Source organism: Callorhinchus milii, unplaced genomic scaffold (genome assembly GCF_018977255.1).
Source record: "Callorhinchus milii isolate IMCB2004 unplaced genomic scaffold, IMCB_Cmil_1.0 Scaffold10, whole genome shotgun sequence".
NCBI lineage: Eukaryota > Metazoa > Chordata > Chondrichthyes > Chimaeriformes > Callorhinchidae > Callorhinchus > Callorhinchus milii.
This window is the reverse complement of record NW_024704751.1, coordinates 6927539-6950372: the sequence shown is the minus strand read 5'-3', so window position 1 is coordinate 6950372 and position 22834 is coordinate 6927539. Positions and strand designations below refer to the sequence as shown.

The window sequence follows — 22834 nt, the reverse complement described above, 5'->3', positions numbered from 1 at the left end:
CTTTTAGATATCTCGAAGACGTGGCAAAGCACTATATCAAATGCAAGGGTTAATTAATTATTTAATTAATCAATCAATCAACCAGTGCACATGAAACCCGAGGAAACCCGGAGGCCACGAGGAAAGGATATCAATACAAATGGGCGGCAAATTAGAAAAATAATTGGCCATTAAAGTTGAAAAGGAAAATGATTTACAAGAAGACAACAGTGCGCGGTCACGAATATTCTATCATTTTTTTCGTAAAGAAACTCTTTCAAATGTAGCCCACAAGACTGTGTAATCTGCACAGGCAGAACAAGTCCAATGTTACTCTGGTGTGAGGTGGTAAGCGCAGCAAAACGGGATAAGAAGTGGAACAAGTATATGGTTTTCTCTTGATTCAACTGACAAGACTATTTGGCTGTGTTTAGCAATAAGCCTAATAATCAACCGTGTTCAACCACTCTGGGGTGAATATGAGTCAATCCCTGGGAGCTCAAGCCGGGTTTCACAGGCCAAACGAAAATATAAAATCAGTCTCTCGCGGCGTGATTGTATTCATGTACGACACAAGTAAGTCTGCCCCGGTGCGCAAAGTCTTCACCGCTACAAAAGGCATTGCCATTGCAAGAAGAAAAAANTAGTGTTTTCGCTATTTACCTGTACCATGGACACCAAGCGCACGTATTTCCATCTTTGTTAACGACTCTTAACGTGAAAGGATATTGGTAGCCCATACTGTCGTCACTGAAACACACAATTACACACCAGATTAGCCTGAAAACACACCGATATAAAGTGGATTTAACTACAAGACAGCACAACACTCCCAAACACTCTTATTAAACTACACAGGACTTCTAAAAGCCCATCATACCCTCATTTCTGAATGCAGAGAGAATAGCTCAAGCAGCTAGCTATTCAATCACAGCCCACTGCACATCCTGCTGTGAAACACAAAACCTAACAGCATTTCAGTCAGAGTGATTTGGCACAGGCACCATTTACCTTTGTTTGCATAAATTGGCTTAACTCATCCACATCCAAATCTTGTCTCTCGACTAGACGCATCCATTGGGCTACTCATCCCATTACCTTTAATTTTATATTATAAACAGTAGGTCTGAAAGCACCACTGTACCTCAGGCCACAGAATACACTCAGAAAGCACTCAGGCGTCACCTTGTGGTTTTACTATATACTTGTTGATTTTTTAAAAGATGCTTCCACATAATATGGTCCTTAATATCTATGAAACCCTTATTAAGTATCTTTGATTTACAGCGTGACTAGACGTGCTAGTCATCATTGATCCTTTCACCCAAACATCAAATTAAAAATGGTTCAATAAAAAATAATTTCACTTAACACAACTAATTTTTTTAAATAAGCTCTCAATTTACTGTTAATTTAACGTATATTACACCAAATACAATTATTTATACAAATACAACTACCCACTCAAATTCAGCCTAAGGTTTCTAATCCACTGGCTACTCATCCCATTTCTGTTAACGAGACTTCACTGGTATAATTAGTGGCCACGTTTCTCGATTGCCTTCATAACATTCACTATGTTCCTAATTAGTGCTTTTCTGTAAAGCCCTTCGAGGAGTTTCGATCAAGTGAAAGCATAATATAAATCGGTGTTGTAACATTTTGGCAATAATTAAAATGTAGCACTCAATAAATCAATTGCAATAATGGAGGAGGGAGTTCTGTGGGCAGCACATACCTGATGAGGTTCATAATACAAAATCTGATTAATTCTTCACAACCAGTGTTGCAACAACCACTGCTTATTTCTTATACAGTCTTTCACAAAGATGTGATGCCTCAAAGCTTTTCACAAATTCCAGAACTGAGCACCAAAACAGGGAGGAGGAAGGATTAAGCAGGTTGACCAAAAAAAGTCAAAGAGAGAGAGATCCTCTTTAGGGGCAGGGGATTGAAGAACAACCACCACAATAACTTGCATTCATAGAGCACCCTTCACACAGGGTAGCGTCCTGGAGTGAACCAAAGATTTTGCCAAAGGACCAAAGGCCCAGTGGCTGAGGTCTCAGCTATCTGTGGTGGGTTGGAAGGATTGAGGAACGAGCAGCAGAAAGAAAGTGGGAAAGCGAGGGGAAGATAAGATGCCTCTCGGCTGCACTGACCAGTCCTGGGCGTGGTTACTGGCTTCCTGAGGTGGCAGAGGGCTGGCGAGCCGCGAAACCTGCGTCCACACGGCATCGTACAGGTCCTTCTTGCGGGTGTGAACAGTGCACGGGACGATGAGTGGCATGCCAAACAGGCTGGGCCGAATCTTCTGGGCTGACAGGAAGTACAACTCTGTGCGCATCTGTATAAAAGACGGGCAGTAGTCAACACACGCCCTGTAATGGGCTCCCAGCAGTCACCAATAGGTTAGTCCATATAACAGTCAATGAATGATGGTTAGTCAACGAAATTCAGCAACTTAAACACGTGTTAACTAACAAGTAGGTGAAGCACGTCATTTGCCGAGGCACAGTTTGAACCAGCGATGCCGACTCACGTCTGAGTTTAGTTGGGGGGGGAAAAGAGAAAAAGAGGCAGTGACTATTTTTTTAAAAAAAGAAGAAATATTGGGGCCTGATAGATGGATCACAACCGGTCATTTCCGAACTTGTATATCCAAACGTTTGAAGTCCTTATAAAGATTATTCTGTGTTGAATTTTGAACACGCATGCATCATCTTACCATTTTTCTGTGCACTGCGATAATGTATCCCGTCGACGGGCTGTCACCCCCTCCTGGCAAATACCCGTTAGGAAATCCATTACAGAGATTCTTCTCAGTCCCAGCTGGCACCACAGTGCTGGGAATCCCATTGGGAATGAGGTTTGGCTTTGTCGGATTTGCATTTGAGGATTGGTTATGTCTTCCGTTGACAAATGGCACTGGGGAGGAATCTGCCCGGTTGAATGGAAAGGGGTAAAAATTATACTTCAATGTTAAATAATAACAATTAAGTGAATTACCCAAACGTTTCTCCCTTTCCCATCTGCAAAGGACGGCAAACAGCGTCAATGATTTTATTTGTGAGAGAAACTCCTCCATGGAGAACCCCAATGTTTCTGTGGCTAGCCAAAGTCAATGGGAACTTGGCTACAACAAGGGGAGCCAGGCTTCCCAGGTCAACGGCACTTTGGATAAAATCCTAACCAAATAAGTAATTAGGTGGATTTAATAGTCACATAAGATGCTTCATTAGTTAAACAGCTAACGCTCCGTTGAAATTTGCCCCACAAATTGAAACTGCTATTTCTAATAGCTTACATACATTAAATTAGAATAAATTAAAATAGGATATTAGAATGATTGCATTTATATAGTGCCCTTCACGCGAGGCAGTGTCTTACAGAACTCCTGTACGAGTTAGTGACGTGCAAGGCGCTATGCAAATGTAATTTGTCGCTGCTGTTACCTGTTTCTACAGGCGATGTGGCAGAGCATGGTGACCCTGGAACAGGGACCTCAAACGCACACAGAAAGCCATTCGACGACAGCCGCACTTTCTGGTTATCCTGAGGAAAATTCTGACAAAACAAAGCACAGAGATCCACGGTTGGTTCCTCCACTGACAGTGAAATAATACAGCACTTGCACTCCTTTTAGCCTCATCCATTTGCAACCTCTCATTATTGACGTGTGGTTGGGTGGAAGAAGCTGCCCATTCACTTCACACGTTGGAAGACAGTTCTGATCACTTGACTTGTTAAAAACAGCCCAAAGCCAACAGAACTAAGTTTTACTATGATTATTCTTGAATTGATGTAGCGCCTTTAATGTTTAAAGGTCTCAAAGAGAATTGTCGCCAAGTTCAAAGACTATTTGCAGATTAAAAAAAAACGGGGCTATGTGGCGAAATGTAAATCCATGTCCACTTGGAAGTGTCATTGCATTATTAGTGAGTCACTGAAGTTCCAATTACAAGGTGTCATTCCATTCAAACCCTGCCTGTGAAAATTAATTTCCCAAAACATGTAAGCCTGTCTCTAAGTCAGATGTACTCTTTTTTTTTAATACGTTTATATAGTACCCTTCACGTGGGGTAGTGTCTCAGAGCGCTTAATAGACCTGACCTGTAAGACAGGTTGACTCACTTTTATATTGGAGATTTGAACTTCTCCCAGCAAGATTTGCTCTGCTTTCAGTCCACACAGCTCGCTCAACTGCTTCTTCAGACCCGTGTACTTTTCATCCATGTTTAACCTTAAGCCGTATCGAACTGGAGTGGAGCCATCTAACTTAATGACTGCGGAGGAGAAAAATACAACGGCCGCTTAGTGAGCGCAACTTGCAAGCGAGAGAGTGCTTTGTAGCATTCCTTAGGACCTGAACATTTTGTCTGCCTTCAAAGTAACCACATTTATTTTCGCATCTGCAAAGATTTAAACCGTTACAAAGTCAGCCCGAATACAGTGACGCGATCTTTCGTCCAGTCTAGACAAGAAGTGTTGCTTCGATTTCAAGCAATCTTCTTGAAAGAATAACCGAGTGAACTTTGAGCAAAGGATTCTGACAAACCTGTTATTTCTAAGTGCATGTAGCTGTCCATTGGCAGAGGTAAGGATAAGAAGTTGAACGGGTCAAACCGGGCGCTGATGTGTCCGCACATTTTACATTTGACTTGTGATTTGAGCTGCCCATGAAACAGATCGACCACAATTGATTTATTTCGCCTCAAGTGATTATCCCAGGCCTAAGAGAGTAAGAAAAGACTGTAAGCAAGAGAGAAACTTAAGTACTTAAGTAGCACCTTTCGTGTAGGATAAAGCCTCGAAGCGCTAGGTTCATGTTAAGAATAAATAAGACTCACCTCTGCTGCAACCTCATAATCTGGCCGCCCGTCACTATCTTTCAGTTCCACGTAGGGCTTGTCGTGAACTCGGTTGAGGTCTTCATGAAGGCCATCCAGCAAGAACGCCAGAAGCTCCTGGGAGTCCTGCTGTTGAAAGCCGTTGAATCTGGGAGCATATTTTGCTATCGTCCACTGGAGGAAAAACAGAATGCAAAGCTCGGTGAAGCAAGAACGCGGCATTAATACAATCCAGAAAAATATATTTAAATTCCATTAATTCGGACATGGAAATTTTAGGGTAACTTCAATAATTAAAATGCTTTTCTCCCGTTCCCCGCACCTTCCGTCCCCAAATAACCCTCTTCCTTCAGTTGGGACAATGAGACAAGGAGATGATCATTAATTCCACCAGTAAATTTCTTCACTGAGCCTCCGGGGGGCGAGTGTGAGGAACTATTGCTCTTTCCCCCACCAACCCAGTTAGCGTGTCTCCTCCTCCCTTCCAGAACGACACAAGTGTGAAAGTTAATTGGGCCGCGCTCCACCTGGCGTGACAAGGATGCCCGTTTGCCAACTTGCACTGTAAACTGAGCATTTCTGTGGCCCAGAACCAACATGGGAGTCAAAACAGCGTGCAGCAACAGTCCGAACTTCACACATGGCAGGTACTTGGTGGCACGTACGAAATGCATTCAACCCTATCTATGTTAGTTAAAAAAAAAAGAAACTTAAAACTAAAAAAACGACTGCCTTGCCACTGCAATGTCACTCGTGGTTTAAGTCTTTTCTGCCACCCATCAAACGATGTTTGTTTGCTTTAGCTGGAGATTTCTCAACATCGCATATCAAAGAACAAAATCCAAGGCAAAAGACACCTGTGCGATCAACGCAGTGGAATTTGTGTATCGTGGGCAGGTTGTCAAAACGGCCAATCTTTTTCCAAGCTTCACTCAGTGTAACTAACATTCATTACCCATGTGTGCCGTCTCACTCATTAGTAATGCTTGAATAAGCACAAGTAATTTGAATACATTAAGAATGACAAGGATCCTAAATACAACACAAAATTTAAGTTATCGACTCATTTCCTCTTTCACTGAAAAAAGTAGCTCCTAAGCAATTTCTAAATAGAGGTACACCACAGTTAAAACTCCCGATGCAAAGACATCACATGAAAGTACCACCTTACCCTGAGTTTCAGTGGAGCTATATTCTTTTGCGCACCGCTCCACAATTCTTGGATAAGATCCCCATAGCACTTCGCCATATGACCCTTCATTCCCAATGGGTTGGCCCTGCATTAAAACATTCACGAGTTAAGCCAATCTTGAACGAATGCATCTATCTATTCATTGCCCTCCCAACACCGTGAAATTGTTGGGCTGTATTCCGAGTGAAAACACATTACAAATTTTAAAACCGTAGTGATATCAGCAATGTGGATCAACTTAAAAATCTCTAGGAGCATGGGAATCATTTAACCTTTCATTTACGGTATAGCGTCTTCTGCATCCAAGGTTTTAGAGCTCCAGCACGTTTGGAGAAGAGCGGAATGCTGGGGGTACCCGAGATGCCGATCAGCGCAGAAACCCAGCTTCGTGGAAGCGGGAAAGTGGAATTAGTGACCGAGTGGCCCAGCCCAGGATACAAGCAGCAAACTGCAGGATTCGCTAATTACGAGCCAATTTCAGTGTCTCACAACCTTACTTAAAACAACGCCAAGCTGAAAAAGACAACGCTAATTCCAGTCTTTTCCGCGGTGAAAGAAAGAACTGTGCTGAATCCATACCTGTTGAGTTCATAAAGGTGTCTCCCTGAGATAAAGTACTTGGTGAGTGGCTGTGTGTTACTGACACACTGGATACTAGAATTCATAAAACACGTGTTCCCAAGGTTACTTAGCCCCGTTGCACCTTTTTCAGTGGGAACTGGAATAAAAATATTATAAAGAAAAGTTACCTCACCATTTTAGATAGTTACCTTCAAAAGTAAAAAAGAAATGCACCCAACTTTAACACAGTACAGGGCAATATCATTTCGTTTTTGAAGCCAGAGATAGGAGATCAAACAACACATACACACACACGACCAACTAACTCAGTTATCAGAGAAGCAGAAACAGGAGAACCGCAGCTGAGAAAGTCTCATGGTTTAACAGAACATGCTGCCGATGGCCATCACCAACGAAAGTCTATTCAAATACAGCTACAACTTGCATTTATACAGTGCCCTTCATGCAGCGTAGTGTCCCAGAGCCCCAGCAACTAACTCACTTGCTAGGGCCGGTTCAGCCTCTTTTCCTTCATTAATAATGGCTGGCGAGGCACATGAACATTTTAACAAAAACAATTGGGAACTGAAATCATCAACACGGGGCACAATCCGAACTTTAATTCCTTTGGCCGAAAGCTGCGTGCGTTTACTCTCGGGACAATATTCATATACAAAACAGCGGGAATGCGAGCAAGAGAAAGAAAGAACAAGCGTTTTGTTTGAGTGTGTGCACACGTGGCACTAAAGAAGAGTGCTCGGCAGCTATTTAATACATTCCATCGAACAAATTCTTCCCCAGAGATCCTTGAACACAGTTAGCTTACATTGTGTGAAAAAGCCACGTGAACAGATTCTGTCCGAGGAATCTGACCCATGATTCATCCAGGGGAGAAACTATAATATTCAAATCTCAAGTTCCAGCTGAATATAGTTTTGCATTTAACACACAGGGCATGGATACTGTAAAACACATCCTGCACTGAACACGTTTCGTATTCAAACTAAACCCAGCTCAGGGTCACCCGTCTAGGAATCTATCGGCTTGCTGAACTAGCTTTTTTCTGCTTATTAGAACAAATATTAGTGACCAAAAAAAAAGGTAATTGCGGGGTCAGTAGCAAACTTATCGTTTTCTCGCCTAACAAATGTTCTCAGAAGCCCTTATTTAAACCAGAATCTCAAGAGCCGATAGAGACTGAATGGCTTCCTCCTGCTTCTACAGCCACAGGAGAGATTCTTGGATTGGTCATTCACTTTATGGCCGTTTGTGGAATATTGCGATTGTGGCAAATTGGCTGTCACATTTGCCTTCAAATAGTCACTACACTTTCACAGGAAAACCTTGTGAACTTTTAACCTGATGAGGCATTACATGAAATGCAAGGATTATTAATAGATTTCTCCATGGGAAAGACAAATGAACACACAGGTGTGGTGTGAGGGATACCATTTTGATAAAGGGGACAAACCCATATAAAGATCAGCATTCATCAGAAATGGAAAATTGTTAAGTGTAGCTTTTTGGGAGGTTATGGTAACTGGTGAAACACAAGATGCATTTCATACATCTTAAGGCAGATTTTAAATTTAATTCGGTTTTTACAGTGCCAAAGGTTCAGTACTATATGAGAGTTGGGTTTGTAAACTATGATTAATGAGGATAGTAAGTCCACTATGTGATGGATCAATTTGGGTAATGCTTCAGTGATCCGAACAGATATATTGAGGCTCAAGAAGGACATAAGTTTGCTTGATAACCCCACAACATGAAATAAAGCACAACGCCTATACTTAAGAACTAAAAGTCTACATTTGTACCTACCCTTATGTCTGTCCATTTTGCTACTGTTTGCAATGAATGACATCTCCTCCGGCCAACTCATGTCTTTGTTGCGAACTAGTATAAGAAATGTAGGACATGAGGCTCATAGTACAGTAGCGGTATTTAATGTAACATACGTGGCTAATGGGACAATCCAATTTGATGGCAATATTGTCTTACACAATGGATTTTCTTTCCTCCTCCTAACCATAATGTTCTCCTGCTACACGGTTTCTCTTCCTGACCGAGGAGAGAGGCCGTGTACTGCACTGCTCCCAGTTGGCTGCTCGGACAAGGGTAAATAATCCTCTCAAGATTTCCATCTTTCACACCCAGCATCTGCTTGATGCTTCTCAATGTTGATGCATCGAATATTGGGAACTGACTCGTCGCAGAATCAATTACCTCGAATGTAAAACGCGCTCGTGACTTCTGAGTTATTTAGGCCATCAATAACTCCAATGTAAAAAAAAAACTAAATTTGACTCGACTTGGATTTTTCTTCATTTAAAACTCTGCACTTCCCAAACCTGGCCTGGCAAACAGTTTGCGAGTTTTCTTTTAAAAGGTTTCATATTCTCTCATTGATGAACTGCCGGCAAATGCACCAAAATAATATAAGTTAGTCATTTTAATTATGCTCCTGGCTCGTTTAACTCAAAAGTATGTAGAACCGATTGCTCACAGAGCACATCAGAAATACGGTTGTGTTGTACGTAACTAAAAACTTTTCATTCTGTCCACAAAGCACTCTAAAAGTTCTGAGAGTTTCCTGCCCCCCCAACCCCCGATTAAAAATCCCACCAAAAAGCACCTCTTATTGCAACCCACATTCGTTCCATAGCTCCATGTTTTTCTTTTTAAACATCATGGGGGAAACTGAAGCTGTGGAACATATTTTCTTCCATCGCCACATGTCAAACGTGCTTCATGACTGAGGATCACCCAATGCACCCCCTCATTTCAAACTTGGATGGGAATATTTTTTAAAAAAATATGTATTATATACCTTCAATCACTAAGTGCTGTTCATCTGGAATTTTTAAATCCTCTAACGTGTGCTCCTCGTCGTCAAGTAGTGTAAGATAGTTCTGCAGTAAAGTAAAAAAAGTCAAATGCATCAATATTATTTAAGCCGCTTTAACCACACGCAGGTCAGCTTAACCGATCGGAAGCAAACTCCCGTTTCAACTTTTCCCACAGCAAACAGAATTCCCAGAGATGGCCGATAAATGTGCAGCGCGACACACACACAAAAGGAGATGTGTACACACACACACTCACTCGTGCACGCACAACTAGACAGCCATACTTTTCACATCCACATGCTTTGTTACCTCGCTGTTGTACAGCCACAGTCGCATGTCCTCCTCCTTTATTCGAAGCCGCTGTGACAGGTATTCGTGTATGTCTTTTATGGTCTGCACACGGCTGAAGCAGCCCGTGTACGCGAGCACTCGCTTCAGAGGGGTCGTTGGCGAGGGTACGTTCCCTGAATTCATAACAAACAGTTTTAAGATGAAATTGAAATTGGATCCGGTGTAACGAAAAATATCACGCAGCCAATCCTAATGAGGTCGTAGAGCATGACCATTGAGAATGGGCCTTTGGCAGCAACCACTGCAAGGTTGGCGAGTAACAGGGCAAAGTGTAGCCTTCTCTCCCGCAGAGAGATGTCACTCTTTCACTATAAGCTTGATCTATTATCTGGATTCAAAGGAGATAATCTGGGGCAAGCAAATCTGTGTGTCAAGCAGCCTGGGACTTGACCTGTAAAGACAGGCCAATATGTAAAAATACAGCTACATATGATTACGGATCACCGTGCAACTTCTTTGCAAAACATCATCAAATTCAGCTCACTGGGTTCCCTTTTGGGTGGGGGAGGGGGGTAAAATAAATTCACTTGGGCTAAATTTCAAGGTTAAAATGGACCAGTGAACAAATGTGCTTTGCTTTGCCACGTGCCAAGAATGAATCGAGGTTATCAGAAGGTGTGCGCTTGTGCACACACACGCGCACCTGTGTAGTTCAGTGTGAGATTGTCACATAATGGAAATAATGGATTGGGAGAGCAAAGCAGGGAGAGCATCAATGTACGAAATTAAGGGTTACATTTTTTAAAAAAAAAACATGATTCCTCACTCACAAGGATTGGCTAAAAATCATCCAAATTAACAGAATTGCAAATTAATTGCGTCAAAAGAATGTAGAGAAGATGGAACGCAATTTGCGGTACATTCCAAGGGTCTATGCGTCTGCAAGGGTCTACGCAAGAGAAATAGAATCACATACAAGAGGTGCAGATTACAGCAAGAAAGCAGATCACCAAAATTAATCAATAAATCTATCTAATCCAAAAAAAAATTCCACTAGAGCCAATAATTAAAATGAATCACAAAATCAAACTGGTGAGGGAGCGGTGTGGGAACAGGGAAAAAAAATCCTGGTAAAATCTTGTCAAAATTAGAGCCCAAGGGTGTTGAAGGCACAGAAACGTACCATGGAACGATCGAAGAGGCTTATTTCTACACGTTTTGAACTTCCTGTAGTCTTTTTTGGACACAATAATAATCCTTGCATTTGATATAGCACTTAATCACGTCGTTGTGACGTCACAAAATGCTTAACAGAATATACTCTAAAGTGAATTACTGTGTGTTTTGTGTCCCACAAAACAGCGGTGGATTGAGTGACTTGTGCAAAAATTCTTTTCTTTTTTTTAAAAAAAGGGATCGTTATCGCTGGAAAGTGATCCACCAATCGACTAACAACTGGGTTCCTACTTACTGCAAGGTAAGCAGAGGCGTGTGGAATAAGAACACTTGGCTAGGTTTCATTCTGCCTGGGAATCGAACCCAGGTCCTCTGCTGGCAAGGCGAGCGGGCTAACCAATACACTACAGAACTCCATATTTCACTGCAGATTGCCCCCCCACCCCCCGTTCGGTGAACGATGTTGCCGTTAAGATATTAACTCGTACTGTAGACAAGTCCTCGCGTTTTTAATAATGGTAGCAGGGTTTGTTACTCTCAAGGGCAATAGCCACAGGAACACTCGAGTCTACTGTTCGAAAACGATCCTTTACAAAACAAAAACCAAAATGCCGATTTACAAACAAATGCAGCACGCTCCCTGCACCACACAGCTTGATTTGGCTGTCTGGAGTCGAACAAGATCCCATGCAAAAATTAAGATTTGAATTTGCAAATTACTGCAATCGGTTTAAAGAGCCAGCCAGCCGACAACTAATAAAATGATGCTCTCTTTCTTGCTGCAGTCTTCCATTACCTCTATACACATGCTGAGGATATGGTCGCAGGCTTATCATACCCATATTCACCCAGATGTTGGATTGCTGTGTACGTGTAGCTGGCTGCTGACGCAAAAAGAGGAGATAGCGAGGAAACAACTCCAGCTCGGCCAGGTTACTCTGGGTGTTTTTAATGACCTGAATTAGAAAGAAGAAGGACGGGGGGGAGGGAAGGAAAATTAACCTAAGATGAATACCTCAGTCTTTGCAAACCTCCCTATGTAATCAAGTAACTTTCTCAACCAAGTTAAATGGTGCAGCATGAACAAATGCAATCTATACACTCGTGGTCCTGAATTTGTATCAGAGGCAATTTTGGACTCTGCATCTGATGATTTAATTGCCCCAAATTAAAGAAAAGCATTGATTTAACAAGTTCTCTCTCTCTTTCTTTCATCCCCCGCTGGACATTTATTCTCCAATACTATGGTGCCAAGACCATAACGTTGCAAAGTGAAAATTTTAATTCTATCAACGTGGTTCTGACCAATCACACGCGGCTGATTTGCTTTTCTTTCTCATGATGTTGTTCCTGAGGAACGTAAAACGCTCTTTTTATTAACTTCAGTAATGAGATCTCGAAGCTTGAAATGAATACATTTCCCTTATTATTGCCAGTCTGTTCATGAGCATTTAATGATTGCTGTATCTTTACTCTTCCTCAAGAGACTGTACAAGGGGAGAAAATTCTTTGCTTGCCAGTAAACTGACTGAGTGCGAACTCGCCTCATTCCCACCACCACCCCCGGTCCTGCTTTGTGCTGCTGTTGAGCAGGGGATCAGACAGGTTTGTCCGCAAGCAAAGAATCACCTGAGTCCCATCCCATCCCACACATGCTCCAGATTTGTATTAAACCAAACAATAGTAGCTGGGTCTGTTATTCTCAAAGGCAAAACGCACAATAAAGCAGCTGACAGGAAAAAAGACCTTAATTATGCCTTTCAATTCACCCCATAAAATTAGCATTGTTTAACATTTTAACATATACATTAAAGTTGAATCTTTATACTGACAGCTGCACTACATTCCATAACGTTTGTAAATCACCTTGGACGCCAAGATATAAGACGAACGAACAATTTTAAACTGCGTAAACAGTTATTTTAAACAGCTGCGTAAAAAGCTGAAAAATTTAAACTAATGGAGCGCGGATAACTTACAGGCCGTGGTAGGGACAGGTTTGCTCCGTACCAATGATACAATGCCCTCCACACAGGCTCTGGCACAATCTCATAGTCCTTCCCTCGAACCAAATTTGGGCTTCGTTTCAAACGTCCACCTTCCAGGGTTAACGTGGGAGCCTTTAAGAACAGCAACAATGCTTACAAAAAAAACATAGACAAAAAACAACCAACAGAGCAAATCTCCAAATAGTAAACTCGGTTTCTCGATGTTCATTGTATGGAACTGCGTCCCTTTCAAATGCAACCTGGTCTAAGATTAATTGACGGTGGAAATAATCCAATAAAAATAATAATACTTGCAGTTGATAAAGCACCTAACCACGTCGTTAAGATGTAATAACTATGGACAGCACGCACTTGTATTTCATTGGAAGGGCAATGACTATACCTTTGCAGATTCTTGCATTACAAGGCACTGGTTATCAATGGCTCCTGGTTTCTGGGGACCGAGCTGTGAAAAACTATTCCCGTTTGCCCCCAGGAAACACTGGTTGTTGTCCGAACTGTTGTGCTGCCGTGCAAAGCAAACCTCAGTGCTAGTCGGACTCAGCGGGGATAAACCTGCAAAGAAGAGGAGCCAATTATTTCCTCATATCCCCCTCAGACCACAATCTACTTTGGACTGAGAAACTTTTTTTTTAAATTGTTACTGTTGAATTTTTCTGCCCAACAATAACAATGCTAGATTTGCTGTAAGGTGTGGTGACTGCGTACTTGATAGGCAAACCCAACAGCCAATTTAATTTGCACGCAACAATAGCCCACAAAAATGACTGCACCGGGAGCAATGTACATATATATATATATACACACACATACACACAATATATAAGTGCAATGATCATTTTTATTTGCATTGCCACATGATTTGCACAGAAAGAGCTACAGCCCAACTCTGCGTTGAACATCCTGCTGTTTTGTCACTTGGGCAGCTTATTCCAGTCACCATTAGCACTTAGTGAATCCTCAAAGCCATTCCTTAATTTCCGCTCAATAATCATTTCCCCCCACCACCCCCCATCAGAAGAAATTCTTTTAATTGCCAATTAATTACATTCACAATTCCTTTTTGTTTCTCGTCTAGTCCTTCCTCTCCCCACACTCTCCCCCCACCCATCAAATACACTTACTGGTGCCTGTGCTCTCAGTTGCTTCAGATGCAATCGAGATGTTGTCCAGATATTTCTCGTCTGCAGCAGTGAAGAAATTCTGCAATCCGGGTTTAGCCTCAACCTGATCCATGGAGTGCAGTAACGTCTGGCTCCTCACTGCATTCATTATGGAGGATGGCTCGATGACCACTGGCTTGGTTTCCTGCAACAAAACAGAGGGGGACGGAAACAACAGTTGGGTCGGTTACTGTCAAATGTTCCTTCAATACTTTGAGCTGCAGATTTACACATTTGATGTAAGCTGTATCAAAACCAGGCTCAAAACCAAAGCCAGTACTTTCCTTTCTCTTGAGAAAGAAAACTACAGTTATCCCTACCCTTTTCTTCAAAATACACAGTTTGCACAAATGTACTTTCATAGATCATTTTAGATAATTCTGGAGTTCTACAAGAAGTGACTGCTTCAGTGAGTTGAATGCACCCTGAAAGATTTTAACCCAAAACCTCCTCCTGGTCTGGAGCCAACCAAATCAATGAGACGTTCACACGAGATGTTCGAGATTAGAAACTGATGAAAGCGTCAGGAGTTAGATTACCAAACCCTGAATGAAGGCAGTCAATAAAAGGAAACATTTCGGGGGAGTTGGCGACCTAACCCTTTCTCCTTTCGACACTCTTTCGATACCAGAATGATCGGCTACAGTAAACCCCCCGCAGTTTCCCGGACAGTCTCCAGGTATCTGGAATTCCTACTTAGCAGGACTGGGCCACAAACAGGAATTTTTTTTAATAAAAACTTACGATCCTCGAAGGTCCAAACACACGTGTAGACTCCTGCCGGCCCCCACTCTCTCAGCGCGCTCCCCCCACTACCACCTCACCAGCCTCACTGTACTTCAGTGGCCAGAGATACACTTTTCACTCAGTAAGAATCCCGCAAGCAGAAGGCAGCTTATTTGCCATTATTTGCACTGAAAAAAGCTGGTGCCGAAAAATAGCAGAACTGGCATTGTAATTACACTTAGCCAGAAATTCTGGCTTGCTGGACCGGGTCCTTCCTTCCCCCACCATTCATGTGACTAGCTGGGTTTTAATGTACTTACATATTTTACATACTCTTTCCACTGTTTCCACCACTGGACTGAAATCAGGAACCAGTTGTGCCCAGGTTGAAGGCCATGCCTGCTTTCTCTTTCCAACCACCCACTAGACACGAGGAACAAAGAACAAAAACATTTTATTTAAAAAANTTCTCAAAATGTTAACTGAAGCCTAAGAACGACCACTCGGGTTCAACATTGAATCAAATGCTACCTTGAAAAGCAAAACAGTTACTCATGAGGACAGTCATTTCTATGCAGAGATAAATTTGCGCTGAATGCTGTACAGTTTGAAGGTCAATTAATTATACACAAGACTTCATACCCCACATCTGTGTCACGACCCGCTCTGCCAGCCCCCACCTCTGCAATATTGCCCAGCTCCACCACTGTCTCACACCGCAGGCCATGCAGATCATCCAGAACTCTGCAGCCCGTGACCTCTCCCGCACCAGGCTCCGCGAACCTATCACCCACACCTCGCCCGACTCCACCGGCTTCCCATCACAGAGGATACAGTTCAAGATCCTGGTCCTCACCTTCAAAGCCCTCCATGGTCTTGCTCCCCCCTACCTCTGCGACCTCCTAACCCCCACCATCCTGCTCGCTCCCTCCGCCAAACGTGCTCCGGCCTGCTTCACATCCTCCGCCTCACCCACCCCACCATTGGCGGGCAGGCCTTCTGCCACTTTGCCCCCACCCTCTGGAACTTCATCCCGTAGTCCCTCCGCCTCGCCCCCTCCCTGGCCTCCCTCAAGAACCTCCTCTTCGACCGTGCTTTCGATCACCCTGCTTCCCCCCCCGCCGGATCTCAACCCCAGCTCAGGTCGCAAACTCTGACTGTCCAGCGCCTTTGGACCTCCTTTTGACGTAAAAGGCGTTTCACAAATGTAATTTTGTTGTTACTCTGCTAAATAGACTGAAAGGCACAGTAAGCACAAAACCTTGTTGCCTGGTGCTTTAGGGGATAAATAAACTTTCATAATATCATGGGGAAATTTTAGTGGAAATTTCCTAAGAGGCCTTTGAAAATACTTCAGACCAAAACCTAAGAGTCAATGTTATGGCTGCCCAGTCCCCTTGAAGGTTACGGACGTTTGTATCTGATCTTGTGTAGAAGAAATTAACTCTGAATTTTCACAATCAGAAACTTTTGTTGAAATAGTAAGGAACACGCAGACTTAGTTAGTTGGATTTGAGCCAGGGTTACAATGAATATTACATCGGGTCCGAGATATTATTCTGGATATTAAACGTCTAAATTTAAACCGTGTTAACATAATGGGGAATTTTTTAAAAAAGAATAGATCTGCTTTCCATGATATATTAAAGAAAAGTATCATGGAAGACATAAATTAGGATACAAAGTGGTTGTTAAGCTCAAGAGGCCTGGATGAATGCTACACTGCCAATATCTGAAAGCACTGAGAGAAATTGTGTACCTTATAATTTGTCCTTCTTCTTCCGGGGTGGCTGGTCTAAGACCAAGAACGATGTGGCATACCTGCAGAGAAACAAAGAGATCAGAACGCGGTCTCTAAAAAATGCCTTACTGCTTTCCACAATAAAAGATCGAGACCCCATCGAAAGCGCAACTCTGTCGTAGCACACTTATTGTTAACTGTGTGGATTCAGTTGGGAGCGTGGATCCATTCACTCAGCATGCGCGCAACTGACCCACTTGCTTCCCGCGCATCAGCTAGATCTCATGATAAAACACCAAGCTTCCCGTTTGTCCAGATCCCAGGCGATCCTTCAGCGCTTTGCGTCTTCCTTCCGTTAGGAAAGGCGCTAGACAAATATAATTAATTGCTGTTGATTCGTCGGCACCAGTGTCAGCTCCTGCTCTGTGTCATGCACAGCACACAGGAAGTGTCGACGACGGTGACCTGATGACCCGGGAGTTAGTCAGGTCTTTTTCTTCTCCCCCCACAAAGAGCGGAAACTGGTCGGCTTGCAGAGCAAGGCAAACCCTGGTCTCTGCAAGTTTGCTCTGTTACAACACTGGCAACGTGGACTCAGCTGTAATTAGGAGCCTTCACTCATCTTCCATCGTCATTTGATTTTAAGGGGAGCATTTACATAGAATTACATGGACTGTGCTTCTATCCATCACACATCTAAATTCTTAACGTTTCACCAAACTCATCTGTTGAACTTCTTGCAAACTAACCTGGAAGAGGAGATTGAGGAATTCATTGGCCAGAGCGCTCTTTACGCTCCATATCTGGTAGTCCTCGAGGGTTAGTTGCCCCAGCTATCATTAACACATTTAAAAAAAAACAGGTTTTAATTCCTCAACTGTTAAGAAAGAAATAACTTGAATCTTTACAGTGCCCGTGTATTTGTAGTCAAACATAGCATTCATTTTGCACACTCGCAAAATCCTACAAACACCAATGAAGTGAATACCACACACTTTATAGAATGCCATTCACTTCGGGATGGGATCCCAGAGTGTGCTTTTGGGTACAGCTGAAATTTAACCAGCTAAAGCCCAGCTGACCAAAAAAAAACATTTTTTTCCAACAGACAGATGGGACTTTGGTTCATGGGGCAATTTGTCACCACAAGGGTATTTAAAAACAATTTGATTATCTGCAAAAGGGAATAATAATAATAATCCTTGCATTTGATATAGCGCTTTTCACGTCTTCTAGACGTCTCAAAGTGCTTCACAGAATATACTGTAAAGTGAATTGATTGTATATGTGTGGGCGAACGCGGCAGCCAATTGCGCACAGCAATGACCCACAAACAGTCGTAGATTGAAAATGAAGAATAAATAGTTTTTCCCCTTGTAAAATTTGATGATGCAAATATACCCTTTAACAGGGTACATTTAAGTAGACTATAACAAGAAAACCCAAAGTGGTTAACCACTGTTCATGGTTTCATAATTTCAACCAAAATCTGTGTTCTGTGTTTAGAACTCCAATATGGAGTGGAGTCACACATGTACAGGAGCACAAGGCAAACCACAATGATGCTATCAATCCACAGCATGAACAAGGTTACCTGGAACAGGCTGAAATCAACGTGAAGTGAAATCAATGCAAAGCGCTGACTGCAGAAAGACTTACTTTAGTGGTGTCGTGCTTCTTCAAGATGTAATTTACAATGTCAGGCGTCGCCATGCTCAATTCCTAAAGAGAGTCACAAAACACTACTGTGAACACCTGCTCCACTACACATCTTGCAACAGTGGCTACAAGTTGCTCAACGACATGATCTAAGGTGATGCAGTATTTAGATGACGTGCTGTGGAAGAGTAGGACAGAGTCTCGGAAATGAGGGAAGTGTAAAATAAAAAAAAACTCTCCCACAAGGAGAGAATGATGAAGTAATAAAGCATCATTTAATTTATATTATATACATACACACACTTAATTGCTTATTTTTGCATTTGCTCTTTGGTTTACACCATCCCAGATGCTATTCCTTGACCAAGAGGATGGACAGACAATTGCTTCCATGTGTTATGGGTGTAGGTTTGTGAGGGTCTGAGAGCAGGTTGTCTGCTCGTATCCCGTCAGTTGATGAATGGTAACTGGCAGAGAGACACAAAGACCATATTTCCAGGGGGAATTAAACTATACATGCAGTGGATTGGAATATTGTCCTTTCACTTCTATGACCTAGCTTCAAACTCAACGTGGTTTGATGAGATGGAAAACTTGCTCCCCTGATGACTGTTCCGATCATATGCGAGTTGAGTTGAAGCATTCTCAACCTCATTCCCAGTGGGCATGACTGCTCAAAGGCCAGAGCAACTCGGCAATCTCACTTGCATGTCACAAGGATGACTGGCATTGGAAATGAAGAGATTGTTTATTCTGTAACGTTGGGGGGAGAGGGAGGGAAGGAGCCTACGGCATACTGTTGGAAAGTAGGGAACGGTTGAAGCTACTCCGATTCCAACCTGCACGAGTCCTGGAGCTGCACTGGTCAGTTTAATTGCAAGTGACATTTGGGATTGACCTGCAGGGCAATGTGAACTTGTCTACTCCTGGAAAGCCCTCTGACCTGCTGAGGGCATGTGGTATTATCAGCTGGGATTTTTTTTTGACCGCATACGATAGCTGAGGGCGAGTTTCCCCCCCTCGGCCCACCCCAGGCTCGTCTAAAGTGCAGATTTCCTGTTAAAATGACCAGGGCAGTTTTGGGATACATTCAGACCATTCCCGTAACACAACTGCACTACTGCAGAAGAGCAGTGGAGACAAAGAGTCGTTAGTCATGGTTTTAAAATAGTCAAAATCATGTATGTCTCGCAAGATTTGAAAGATCGAAGGAGCGCCAATACATTAAACAGTCTCCTACCCACCCACTACATCCTTTTAATGATTGTAAAACTATAGTACTAGAAAGCACATTCATTTTTTAAAATATTATCACTACCCTAAAGACGAGTCCTGGAGGAAAAACAAGTCAAACAAGTAAAAGAACCTTTTGCCATTTCCAATTAACTCAATTAATTTTGGCCCTTGCGGTGGTAGTTATTTTTGCAAACGTGTGTTCTGCATTATCCTAATTTAAACAAATATATTTTATGTAAAATGCTCCCTGTCTCAAATCTTCCCACGCCACAAATAATCCCAGACAGTAGGATGGGCCATGGCTTCAACAATGCAGCTCTGAACGTGGCTGCTAAGAAGCATGCAAGCAGCCCGCGGCCACTTTCCCTTTCATTCACCATTCCCTCCTCGCAACTGTGCCATGGCAGGGAATGGTAGCTCAGCATGTGGAAAATATCATGAATAAACCCACATCTTACCGCTCAGCGGGGCAGCGAGCTGGGGATTCCATGACATTGGGCTGCCAGTGGAGAGGATTAGGCAAAATGTAATGAGTGCATTATAATTCCCTGGAGTTTTTGTGCTTTTTTGAAAAAAAAATCCAGTTTCTTTCAATTTACGATGTTTCCACAATGCATAAATAAAAATGCAAAAGTACTATTGAAGGAAGATCAATGAAGAACTGCTGGGAAACACATTATTTTAATTTCGCTAAATGCAGAGTTTCACATGATGCCAATTCGTGCATTAATGGATTAATTAGTGCTCTCATTCAGTGCCGGCTAATTATTCTGGGTCGACTAAAACCCGTTACTTACGGGAATTTTGTCAGTGCGGTTATCCTTCCAGACTTCCAAAAGTGCAACTACCATTTCTTCTAGTTCAGTGCGAGACAAGGCCCCGTCGCGGTCAGTATCGAACACCTTGAAGCAAACTAGCGAAACATAGAATTGTTCATCATCCATTTTCACAATGCAACAGTGTATGTACATCATTGCTTTCAAACTGAGGGCAAAAAGAACGCAACTAGAAGTGTAAGAGGCTTTCAGAAGCTCAGCTCTTTTCTTGCAGAAATCAGATGGATGACTGGTCTAATATAACGTTTCGGGGTGGTGGAAAGAATTTCCAACACAGTGTGTATGACTAACGGACTTACAAAATCTGATTTAAACTAAAGAGAGTACAGGAGGGATAAAGCAGGGGGATTAAGCAATGCCTGCATATAATTTCTTTATTGCCCAAGCCAAAAGTACTCACCAGAATAGAGAGCTGGAAAGAGAAATTACATGTTTAAGTGTCTTTAATCTGAGAGGAAGACGATTGCGTTTTCTTGGTCGTAGTTCCTAGCAAAACTATCGATCTCAACGAGAATACAGGGCCAAGTCACACGAATCTCAAATACTGTGAGATTTACTCAGCGATCAGGCCCCTTTTACTGGCATTCCAACATGCTGTCAATTAGCGCTGCATTATTACGAACAACGCTATACTCTGAAGTTGCACCCTCTAGCAGTGAGCTCCAGATAAACCAAACTTATTTCTTTAAGATACCGATCAGTAGAAAACAATCACTTTTGTTTCTCGGTTTGAACTGAATTTAATACAAAGGTATGAAAAGAACAATGTTCAAAACCCAATCACCATCCGGTAACGTGTGCATTACCGTATTTCTTGGCTGAACACTTTCAGGTCCAGATCAAGTGTATTCCTACACCAGATTCGCCTGATAGTTTGCTCGGGTGCATTTCCACAAAAAATTTGAACAATAATGGACAAATATAAAATCAATGAACACTTCTTTTAAGGCTGTGCTGTCCAAGTGCAGCAATTCTACAGCACATCTTATTAAAATTTCCCGACATACTTACATTTCTGCCGTTCAGCAACAGGCCCTCGACAGCAGGCAGAAAGCCCGCAAGAGATTTCTTTGAAATCAATGTGATTGTCACGATTTTCATCAAAAGCACTGAATAAACCTGCAACGGGAACAAATGACGTCTAAGTTACGTATCACAAAAGGACGTTTACAGGAGCATAATAATGGCGGGGGGGGGTGGGGGGAACAAGCTAGTGGCTTGCTTGATATTTAAAGCATCAACTGGAAACTGGATGTACCTCAAAAAATATGCACCACATAAACAGCTCTAAATTTCCTACATGGATAACCCGATCTGAACTTAACACGTTCCTTTCATAAAAAGGAAACAATGCACTGAATGGAACCTTATTCTCTCTAATATATAAACAGAAATGTCTGGGAGCACTCAGCAGGTCAGGCAGCATCTATGGAAAGAGGAAAGTGAGTTGAGTTAACGTTTCAGGTCGATGACCTTTCGTTATTCTCTCTGAACTTTATTTCCCCTGTAACAAAAAGGATGGAGTTCCATGTTCCACGGGGTCATGGTCTTTATGGAGTTCATTGCTGCCGCAGACAGAATCACGGCAATTCAATTGCTATTCTCTCCTCGTTCCCAACAGTTTGTGAGGTCACTCGGCCACCTCAATTGGGTTTCATCAGCCTTGTAACCCGCTGCTCACGGTGTACTGTGTTCTCAGCAGCGATGCCTCAATTACCTTCACTTAGAGATAGATGGATGGGTGGAGAAACCAACGGAATAAATGTTTCTAAATCAAAACGTCCGGTTCTCGACTGAGCCTTCAGGAGCCAGTAGCGCTTCTCGAGGTCAATTATGTCAGACTCTTCTACTGCAAATACAGAATATTTGAATTAATCAGATGCACACGTGGCCTGAGCACTAATAGACAATGCTAATTAACATTAAAGAGACATTATACAGAAATTCACAACTATGACTGCACAATGTGATAAAGCAAACTTACAACCCACAAAATATAGTCAATTCACTTCATGGTGTATTCTGTGAAGCGCCTTGAGATGCCTCGAAGACATGATAAGGTACTATTAAATACAAGGATTATTATTATTATTGGATAGCTTTAATAAACACAAAATTTCTTTGAAAACCAATATGAAACTTCAAACATAAACCCTAGAATTTATAACTCACGCATTTAATTCTGAAAAATATGATGGTGGAAAAGTAGGTTTTATAGTAAACTACTTCAAACTTAAATATACCAGACCTGGTTTTTGTTTAAAAAAAGTGGCACCTTTGCTATTGACACCGTTGCCTCCTTAAGAACCGTCTCAAGGTCCTCCTCTTCGACTCCTACCCCTATCCTCAATCACCCTTCCCCTACCCCTCGCCTCTCTGCCCTGCTGATCCAAACCCCAGCTCAGGTGCAAATTCCTGACTATCCAATGCCTTGGGACGTCCTCCTGACGTGAAAGGCACTATACAAATGTCATTGCTGTCGTTGTTGACCTCAATGCTGAACATACAATTAGTTGATCTTTCTTTTCAAGTGATCGAAATGGCTTGTAAAGCTATTAGGAAC

At 42.4% G+C, this 22834-nt stretch overlaps 1 protein-coding gene across 1 annotated transcript in view; it reads right to left on the bottom strand.

Annotated features, from left to right (window-relative positions):
• usp32 (ubiquitin specific peptidase 32) overlaps nucleotides 1–22834 on the bottom strand; it is a 65476-nt gene that overhangs the window by 6305 nt on the left and 36337 nt on the right. The window contains exons 6-28 of the mRNA XM_042338567.1: nucleotides 21989–22120; nucleotides 21283–21390; nucleotides 20233–20348; nucleotides 18200–18262; nucleotides 17290–17373; nucleotides 16559–16620; nucleotides 15120–15222; nucleotides 14035–14218; nucleotides 13293–13465; nucleotides 12881–13021; nucleotides 11740–11857; nucleotides 9744–9898; nucleotides 9416–9497; nucleotides 8407–8481; nucleotides 6601–6739; nucleotides 6001–6106; nucleotides 4830–5003; nucleotides 4538–4712; nucleotides 4114–4265; nucleotides 3435–3546; nucleotides 2708–2919; nucleotides 2142–2326; nucleotides 643–729 (exon numbers count right to left, since the gene is read on the bottom strand). Of these exons, the coding sequence (XP_042194501.1) occupies nucleotides 643–729; nucleotides 2142–2326; nucleotides 2708–2919; nucleotides 3435–3546; nucleotides 4114–4265; nucleotides 4538–4712; nucleotides 4830–5003; nucleotides 6001–6106; nucleotides 6601–6739; nucleotides 8407–8481; nucleotides 9416–9497; nucleotides 9744–9898; nucleotides 11740–11857; nucleotides 12881–13021; nucleotides 13293–13465; nucleotides 14035–14218; nucleotides 15120–15222; nucleotides 16559–16620; nucleotides 17290–17373; nucleotides 18200–18262; nucleotides 20233–20348; nucleotides 21283–21390; nucleotides 21989–22120 (2938 nt within the window). The remainder of the gene's footprint in view (nucleotides 1–642; nucleotides 730–2141; nucleotides 2327–2707; nucleotides 2920–3434; nucleotides 3547–4113; nucleotides 4266–4537; nucleotides 4713–4829; nucleotides 5004–6000; nucleotides 6107–6600; nucleotides 6740–8406; nucleotides 8482–9415; nucleotides 9498–9743; nucleotides 9899–11739; nucleotides 11858–12880; nucleotides 13022–13292; nucleotides 13466–14034; nucleotides 14219–15119; nucleotides 15223–16558; nucleotides 16621–17289; nucleotides 17374–18199; nucleotides 18263–20232; nucleotides 20349–21282; nucleotides 21391–21988; nucleotides 22121–22834) is intronic.